Source organism: Fringilla coelebs, assembly GCF_963513975.1.
Source record: "Fringilla coelebs genome assembly, chromosome: 23".
Taxonomy (NCBI): Eukaryota; Metazoa; Chordata; class Aves; order Passeriformes; family Fringillidae; genus Fringilla; species Fringilla coelebs.
This window is the reverse complement of record NC_140049.1, coordinates 5,079,953-5,089,526: the sequence shown is the minus strand read 5'-3', so window position 1 is coordinate 5,089,526 and position 9,574 is coordinate 5,079,953. Positions and strand designations below refer to the sequence as shown.

The following is a 9,574-nucleotide window of genomic DNA, read 5'->3' as shown; positions in this document are numbered from 1 at the left end:
GCATATTCCTTTATTGTGTTTTCCTACAGTTAAATGAAGCTGGATGGGAGATCTCTGCAGGAAACAGGGAGAGGATGGATACAGGGCTCATCTATGGATTATTTACAAACAGAGCAAATGCAGCTCTAAGTAGCAGAATGAAAATCTTTCAAGTAACCATTTCCTCTTTATCCAGCCCATTGCTGGGCTGGAGTTGGGATTCCCTTCCCCAGCCCCTCCTGCCTGAGAAATTCCCTCCATTTAGGGCCCAAAACAACCCCACAAACCCCTGATTTGTCCTGCCAAGGGCTGAGGTTGGTTCCCAGGAAACACTGAGGGACTGAGGTTGGTTCCCAGGAGTGACTCGGGGGTAACACAGCCTCCACCTTCCCCAGAAATTCCATCCTGGATTAATCCAGCTTCGATCAAGGACAGGAATGGGCTGCAGAGGGATGGGCAAGGGGGCCATGTCTATCCTACCTCCCAAATTCCCTCAGTATTCCTATTCCTGCTGTGCTCTCTGGTGTCAAACCTCCTGTAAAACGCTGAGAACAGGGGTTCTTCCTTGGGAAAAAAAGAGGAAATGGCCATGAAAGGGAGCAGGAAGTTGAGCTTCAGCCCCTTCCAGGTTTGGGTTTGGAAGGAGGCAGATTTGGGCAGGTCATAGAAAAAGTGGGAGCGAGTGATGTGTGGTGAGGGTTGGTTCTTCCTTTGGCTCTGCTCAGCAGAACGGTGAGATGGGAATGTTTTCTTCTTCTGGGAGGGAGGGAGACAGAACAGAGAGTTAAACACACCCAGGGAAGGGCTTAGAGGAGCAATTTTATGGAAACAAGGGAAAAACTCAGGTGGGGTTCAGGGACATGTGTCACTCCATCCCTTTGCCTTCCTCTGTGTTGATGAGGATGGAGCATCCCCTCCCTCCCCCCCTCCAAGTGTCACCTTCTGGTGCCTCCTGCCTGCAGGGAACCTGCTAGAGGTTTGGTTTTTTGGGTTTGTTTTTTTTTTTTTTTTTGGTTTGGTTTCTATTTGTAGCTTTTTCCTGCTTTTTTGTTAATATTCAAGGATAAGGGAAGCACCAGAGGTTCCCTGAAAAGCAAAGTGCCAGAGCCAGTGGCTGGGAGCTGCTTGGAAAGGGGGGAGAGAGGATGGGATTCCTGCTGCTTGGAATTAGTGCAAGATTTAGGATGATAAACCCTAATTAGGGTGATAAACCCTAATTAAAGTTTTAGGATGAGCTAAAAGGCTGGGAGCAGCAGAGTGTGCCTTGGGATATTCCCATCCACTGAGGCTGGGTTGGAATTGCAACTGGAGAGAAATAAAATTATTCCCTTCAGCTCAGGTGGAGGATTTGGGAATCTGTTTTCATCACTCCACGGGCAGGGATGGGAATTGTCTGTCTGAGCCCACCCCACTGTGGGATGGGAGTGAATCTCATGGGAGCTCAGCATAGGGATGTGACCATGTCCCTGGGCTGATGGGACCCCAGACTTCCCCCTCCCCACTGCTCCCAGTCCATCCTCCCCTCCCCTACTCCTAGGATTTGCAGGACTTGATTGCAAAACCAGGGGAACCTACATCCCAGCACCCCACAAAGCAGGATGGAGCAGGATGACTCTGATCATCCTTATCCCCCTCCCTGCCCTTTCTGGGGGAATGGAGCCAGTTCTGTTCATCCTCATCCCCAGCTCTTCTTTTTGGGATGATGCTGACTCTGCTCATCCTTATCTCCAGCCCCTTCCCAGCTTTTTTCTGGGGGGCAGTGGAGCTGGCTCTGCTTTTCTTCATCCCCTTCTCCTTTCCCCAGCCCTTTTTTGGAGATTGAGCTGGTTCTGATCATCCTTATTCCCTACCCCAGCCCTTTCTTTTTGGGATGGAGTTGCTTCTGATCATCCCCTCCTCTTCCTTCTTCCCCAGCCCTTTTTGGGGATGGAGCCAACTCTGCTCTTTCTCATCCATGCCGTCCTTTCCCAGCCCTTTATGGCAGGGATCCAGGTTTGATCATTTTCATATCCCTCCCCTTCCCCAGCCCTTTTCTTGTGATGGAGCCAACTCTGCTCTTCCTTGTCCCCTTCCTGAGTTTTTTCTGGAATGGAACCAACGCTGATCAGCCTTACCCCTTCCCCAGCCCTTTTTCTGGGATGGATCTGGCTCTGCTCTTCCTCGCTTCCCTCTCCTTCCCCCGTCTTTTCTGGGATGGGGCCAACTCTGATCATTCTCATCCCAATCCCCTTCCCCAGCCCGTTTTTCAGAGAGATCCAGCTCTGATCATCTTTATCCTCCTCCCCTTTCCCAGCCCCTTTTGGGATGGAGCTGGCTCTGCTCATTCCCCTCGCAGCTCTTTTTCTAGGATGGATTCAGCTCTACTCTTCCTTATCCCCTTTCCCAGCCCTTTTTGGGATGGAGCCAATGCTGACCATCCTCCTCTTCATCCCCCTCCCCTTTCCCAGCCCTTTTTAGGATGGAGCTGGCTCTGCTCTTCCTCATCCCCTTCCCCAGCCCTTTTTGGGATGGATCCAGCTCTGACCACCCTCCTTCCCTCTCCTGCCCCTCTTTTCTGGCTCCAGCCTCTCCCATACCTGCTGGTGCTCAGAAGAGGCCGCAGTCCTTGAGGTTCTCTTTGATGATCACGTCTGTGACGGCGTCGAAGACGAACTTGACGTTCTGTGTGTCTGTGGCACAGGTCATGTGGCTGTAAATCTCCTTCACGTCCTTCCGCATGTTGAGATCCAGGAACTGGGTCTTGATGTAATTCCCTGCGTCCTCAAACGTGTTTGGGCCTGCAGAGGGGGGGAATGCTTCCAAGCTGCTCCCATGGGGGCGGGTGTTGGAGGAAAAGGGTGGGGTGCTGACCATGCGTAGCACAGAGCTCCTTTTTACCCCATTTCTGTTCTTCCAAACACCTTCCTGAGGCCACATCCATCCTCTCCTCAGGTCCAGCCTCCCAGGATTTGACTCACCACCTCCCAGAGTAGGATGGAGCTGCTTCTGCTCATCCTCATCCCCTTCCCCAGCCTTTTTTTGGGATAGAGCCTGTTCTCATCATCCTCATCTCCCTTCCCCAACCCTATCACGACATATCCCAAAACCGAGTTGCTGCATCTTTGCTGGGACCACACAACTCCCCAACCCCTGATTTGGGGCATCTCAAGGAGGAGGAGTAAGGCCAGGAGGGGTCTGGACTCACCATCATACTCTGGGAAGCAGATGCTGAGATGGACTTTCTTGATTTTTTCCTCAAAAAGGTCCTTCTTGTTGAGGAAGAGGATGATGGAGGTGGCGGCAAAGAACTTGTGGTTGCATATACTGTTGAATAGGTGCAGGGATTCATGCATCCGGTTCTGCAGGGAAGCAGATCATCATGGATTGACACCCCTTTGGGCCACTCCAGCCCAACCCCAAGCCCCCATTCCCAAAAAAAAGAGCTTTTCCCTGTTTGCTGCAGCAGCAGCTGGTCCTGCTGCCTGCCCAGTCTCTCCTGCCCACCCAAAATCACAGATAAATCCACGTGATGCACAGAGTAGGGACTGGTTCCAGTCCCTCCTGGGATTGTCAGAAATGAAGGATTGTAGTGATTTCACTGAGCAAATTATCCATGGAAACCTTGCAGCCTGCAAGGAAGGTGCTCAGTGAGCACCATTCCAGTCATCAGGGGGATGCTCATGTTGGACTGTGGCTTCTGGCCATTATCCACAGCTTTGGAAATCTCCAGTTTTAAAGCAGATGTTGAGTTCTTAGTTTTCTGCTGGGTCATCCTGAAGGGATGAGGATCCATCTAGGCACAGCAAAGTCCATTGGGGGGGTTTTCTTGATATAAGGGGGATCCTCCATCTTTGTGGGCAGCAGGTGGGTCCTCCAGGAGTGGTTTTCCCCTCATCCAGGTTCCCATCACAGCAGCTTTTCTGTATGCAGAGCACTGACTCTGCCCAAATCCTGCCCTGTCCTGTGCTGGATGAGCATTCCAGCCTCTCCCAAGTGCTCCCATGGGAAGGATGCTCTCCTGCACATGGCTGAGAAAAGGCTGTGAGCTCCTGCCTGGCCATGGCAGGGCCCAGGGATGGCAGATCCTGACCCTGATCCAGCTTCAGAAGGTATTTGGATCCCAAGGAGCAGCCACTGGACCTGGAGGAGATGCCAGGGAAGAAACCACTCCTGCTCTTCTCATCTTCACCCCTTATCTCTTCAAAGAAAAACCCATTATGGAGCTTCCACGTTCCTTCTCTCTGGATCTGTGTCCTCTGAGCTGCTTTCCCAGGGCTCTGCTGAGCACACTTTGGATCACATCCTTGTGCCCCAACACTGGGGGGGCGGGAGCTGCCCCTCCTTATCCACTCTGCTCACCTTGGAGGGCGCAGCGAGGCACGTGGTACCTCAGGACCAGATTTTCCGCCAGCCCAGTGGGTTCCTGATTCTTCTTGCCCTTCCCTTTACCTTTGCTCCAGCTGAGTGGCTGTGTGGCCGCTCTCTGGTGACTGTCAGGATCTGCTCAGGAGAACTTGGGGGTTTCCTCATAGGCAGAGCCACGGATTCATGACCCAGAGGAAGTGCAAACACCTTTACCCAGTGCACTTCACCTGGGTGGGAACCAGCTCCATCCCACATCTCCCACACCTTTCCTGGATCACTCAGAGCATCTGACAGTGCAGAGTGCTGTTCCTCCCTCTTCTGATCCCCCTCAGAACTCTCTGTTCCTCTCCCACTTAGCTCCCAGGACCCCAACCCACCACTTCGTCGTCCTCCACCAGCACCATGTCATAGGCGCTCAGGGCCCCGCAGAAGATGATGCAGGTCACCCCCTCGAAGCAGTGGATCCACTTCTTCCGTTCTGAGCGCTGCCCTCCCACGTCGAACATCCTGGGGAGGGGACAAGGATGAGGGACACACTCGCCTGGTCCTGACACCCCCCATCTGATGGTTCCAGTGCCACACCCTCAGGGGACAGGAATCACTGTCTGTGGGAGGGCACTGGTGCTCCCTTGAGTGTCAGGGTCACCCCAAAACCCTCCCCACCATCAGGGCTAGGGGGAATCATGGAGGAATGATCATGGAGGTGGGGGAGGCTCCCACCCACCTGAAATTCAGGTCTTTGACAGAGAACTTGGTCTCGATGATCCCTGTGGTCTTCACTCGGGATCGCAACACATCCTGCTCGTTGGGGAGGTAGTTGGGGGCTGTGATCCTGTCCAGCTGGTTCAGGTAACTGGGGGGACAGGAAGGGATGTGACCTGCTGCCCATGTCTGCCCCTTACCCCTTGATTTTTGGGGATGGTTGTGGGGCTGAGCTCTGCCAAACACTGGGACTCCAGGGCAGTGACATCCCTAGGGAAGCTGAGGGACATCAAGGGTGGTGGGGCTGCAGGTCAGTGACACTCTTGGGATGGGGATGACAGTGGTGGGATGGATGATGACACCGGTGGGATGGAGGATGTAGGACAGCACTAATGGAATGGAGCATGGCAGCAGTGGGATAGCACTGCTGGGATGGATGATGACACCGGTGGGATGGAGGATGACACTAGTGGGATGAAGAATGCAGACTCAGGGTATGAGATGGATTTTGCCAGGCTGGGTTGGAGCTGGCCATGAGCTGTCAGGGGGTCCCCAGGCTGGTCCCTGTTGTGCCCGCCGTGTCCCCACTCACTACGCAGCTGAGTCGTTGAGCTGATACTCGGCAGCGCGGTCAAAGCACGCCTGAACCCCGCCATCCTTCCACAGCTTCTTGATGCAGGCAACCAGCTCGGGGGGCATCGTGCCCTCCTCGATGGAGTCAGCCAGGTTGAAGAGCAGCCGGCCTTCATCCTGCGAGAGGGACCTTCATCACCAACCCTGCCAAGGCCCCTGTCCCCCCAAAATGCCCTCAGGACTGGGGGGACAACATGGGGCCACTGTGAACCCTGGTTCTGGGGGCTGTCCTGGCCCCACACCATGGGGTTTGGGGGACAGGGACACCCCCTGGACTGACCGCGCAGGAGGACTCGGCATAGTCGATGCCCAGCGTGGACATGGCGCGGATGATGGCCAAGATGGACTGGAGGATGTTCCCGTAGATAATGGACTTGAACTCCATGCACTCCTCCTCCGTGTAACCGTCCTGGTGGATGATCCTGGCAGGCACAGTGGCCTCAGCCCCAAGCCAGGACATCCCCTCCACCAGGAATCACCACCCCACACTGGGAATCACAGGTGCCACCACCAGGTGACATGGGGAGGGTGACTCAGGATCCAGCCACTCCATGTCCAAGAGCTGGTGGCTCATCCTTGTGGCCTCCCCCTCCCCAGTCTGGCTCAGGCCATACTCACTTCATCTGCTTCACGATGGTGCTCTTCCCTGACTCTCCAGCCCCTGGAAAAGGGTGGGAGGGACACCTTAGTGCCCATCGGGGCCTGTTGCCACAGTGATGAGCACCCCATGGGGACCAAAGCCACTGTTCCCCACACATCCCCTGCCTACACACCCAGCCTGGCCTTTTCCCACCACTGCCATCATCCCCACACTCCTGTCCCCCCTTGCACCCTTTGTGGGACCACAGCTCGGGGACCCCTGGGTGGGGGGAACCCCCTGGGTGCAGGTCCCCCAGTCCCGCACCTCCCGCCCACCGTGGGCAGTGCCCGGTGATGCCTTTGGGGCCGTAAGCTGCTTAGGGCAGCACAGGAAGCTGCTTAGAATTAGGGTGTTAATCGCCTTGACCCCAGCCCCCCCACCTGGATAAGGCCCCACTGCTGGCCCCTGCCCCATGGAGTCACCCCCTGCCCCACAGGGTCACCCCCTAGCCCCGTGGGGTGCAGAGGGACCCCCAAGGAACCATCTCCTCCTGCCTGGCACCCAACAGCAGCTTTTGGTGTGCTGGTGGCAGAAGCTCCCCAGGTTGTCACTGACCTCCCTGAGATGTGGCAGATCCTCGGTGGGACCCAGGCTCTTGGTCCCTTCCCCATCCCCCCACTGTCCCCTTTGTGCCTGCCGTCCCCAAGAGCCAATGCCACATCCAGCCCTTCCCAGGGATAACCCTGGGGATGTCCTAGTGGTGGGACAACCGCCCCAGGCTGGTGGTGGCTTGTCTGAGGGGTACCAGAGCCAGGGCAGGAGGAGCCCAGGGGGGTCATGGGTTCCCTGTCCCCCTCCTCATTCCCACATCCCCTCAGCCTCAACGGAGTGGAAGCACAGACATCTCCAGGGGCCATCCCCTCCAGCCTTACCAAGCAGCAGCAACTTGACTGTCTTGGCCTCCTTATCTGCATCCTCCTGGAGCTTCTTCTCCAGCTCCTTGGACCTCTTGGCCATCTCCTTGTCCTCGGCACTGGCCCCGCTCCCCATGGCTTCGTCCTCCTCCTCCTCCAATAACTCCACAAGCTCCTCTAGGTCCCCAGGCTTTTCCAGCTCTTCGAAGAGATAACACGCACACCTCGGGAGCGAGGTGGGCACTGGGAGATGAACCAGAAATTCAAAAAAAGGAGAGCCAGGTACCCCACACCTGATGTTGGGGTGCCCCAAGCCGGCAGCACTCTTCGGTGGGTCCTCGCTGCTGGCTGCCCCCCGCTCTCTCCCTTAATTCCCCATGGATAACCTGATTTTTTTTGACCGTGGGATTTGGGGACTTTTTATCTTGCCATGTGACCCAGGAAATCCAATTAGCCCAAGATGGCAAAGATTAGGGCTCAGGGAGAAAAAAAAGGATGGAGCATCTCAGGGAGGTGGGCAGGGGGCTTTACATAAGGGGGGACATCAGCGTGACACCCCCTGCCCGTGGGGACTGGTCCCCTGAGGTGACTTGGGAAGTGGAGATCATTCTGGGGGGTCCCTCCTGTCTGTGGGCTGTGATCCCATTTTGGGGGGGCATTGAGGATGGGATCAGCCTCTGGTTGTGTGTGTCCCCCACCCCTGGGTGCCCCAGAGTGGTGGCAGGGGACTGGGTGGTGACAGGGGACCAGGGTGGTGGCAGGGGGGTGATGGCAGGGGACGGAGGCACTGGGGGATTCCTCCTGCAGGGAAAAGGGAGCTAATTACCCCGGGGTGGGTAACGAGGCCCCCTAATCCTACCCCGCTGGGTGCCACCCTCCTGCTACCTAAGCTCTTTAATGGGATCGTGGCTCAGCCTTCCTCCTCCTCCTCTTCCCGGGCTCAGCACCCCCCCCCTCAGCCCATCCCCCAGCCCAGCAGGTCCCCCCAAACCCTGGGGGACAGGTGGGTGCCTCCCCCTTTCTCCTGCGAGGCTGGCTTTAGGTGGCACCGCAGGGGGAGACCCCGCCCCGGGGTGGGCTTCGGGACCCCCACATGTCCTGCGGATTCCCGATGTTTGGGTTTAAGGTGTCCTAAATCCCTGCACTACACAGGGCCACTGGGGGCTCCATGTCCCCGCACCGGTGTCCCCACGTCCCACCGGGCGCATATTCGCTGCCAGCGCCGTTGCTTGGGGACACTCTGTTCCCGCTGTCCCCGCGGACACAAAGCCCTTTCTGAGCCTCTAATGAACTCGGCGCTAATGAGGGGGGTCCAATTAAAATACCAGACAGCACCCCCCCCTCCCCGCGGTGTGCGGACAGTGCTGGGCAGGGGACATGACTCAGGCTGGGGGTCCCCACTGTCCCCCGTGGCTGTTGTGCCCTCCCAGCCCGGCACAGCGGTGGCCCTGGTGGGTGGTGTCACCTCGCTGTCTCTTCACCCCCTCGACAAGGGGTGGGGGGCACAGAGGGGGGTGGGTGACATTCCCTCCGCTCTAACAGCGGCTAAAAATACCCCCCCGCGCCGGTGGCAGCTTAGGGGACACTCGGGGCGCTCGGAGGGGACACAGCCCGACAGCCACCCAGAGCCACCCCGGCACCGGGAGCCCCGGCCCAGGTAGGGACACGCGGAGACCGAGGCAGGGGCACAGGCGACACCCCCGGCACCCCCGCGGCCGGGCTCTGCCTCTGGGGTGGCCCCCACTTTGGCTGGGAGGTGAGCTGGGGGACTTCGGGGGGCAGGGGCTCCTCGGGGACGTTCCTGGGGGGTCTCAGGGCAGCCCCAGCAGGGTCTGAGCCGGGGAGTGCTGCAGGAGTGCCAGCCCTTCTTTTGGGGCGCGGTGCCGTATCTGGGGGGCGATCATCATCGTGGAGGAGGCGATGCCCCATTTTGGGGGGCACTGGCTGATTTCGGAGGTACCCGGTGCCTTTGGGGGTACAGTGTTTACCGGGGGGGGGGGTGACGGTCTGTTTAGGGGGTGCAGCGCCAGCCCTGGGGAGGGGGTGCCCATCCCGGTGCCCGCTGGGGGGGGCACAGGGATTCCCACTGGGATGGGGCCAGGCTCTGGATGGGGAAGAAGGACACCCTGTACTTTTGGGGAGCAATGCCTGTTCGGGGGTGGGCAGTGTCCATATTGGGGGGGCGTAATGTCCCCATCGGGGGTGTGTGGGGGGGGTTACCCTATTTTAGAAGCATCGCTGTCACTTTGGGGGGCTCCAATCCCATCTCTCGCGGGGGTACGATGCCCGCTCGGGGGGGACGTTAGGGCTGAACCGGGGGGTAACGACTGTCCCCGAGGAGGGGCTTCGGGCTGTCCCGGGGGTCCCACAGAGCTGCAGAGCCGCCTGGGGTGGCTGTCCCGGGGAGCACACGTCTGTCCCG

General features: G+C 57.8%; 1 protein-coding gene across 1 annotated transcript; it reads right to left on the bottom strand.

The window, feature by feature from the left end:
- Window positions 1-624: 624 nt before the first annotated feature.
- GNAT2 (G protein subunit alpha transducin 2) lies at window positions 625-7,288 on the bottom strand (the record flags this gene model as incomplete). Its single annotated transcript, XM_084220477.1, has 9 exons — window positions 625-735; window positions 2,556-2,756; window positions 3,164-3,317; window positions 4,701-4,830; window positions 5,048-5,176; window positions 5,618-5,775; window positions 5,939-6,080; window positions 6,277-6,319; window positions 7,171-7,288. The coding sequence occupies 8 exons, from the start codon at window positions 7,286-7,288 to the stop codon at window positions 2,566-2,568; spliced, it is 1,065 nt and encodes a 354-aa protein (XP_084076603.1). The 3' UTR covers window positions 625-735; window positions 2,556-2,565.
- Between the last annotated feature and the right edge of the window lie 2,286 nt (window positions 7,289-9,574).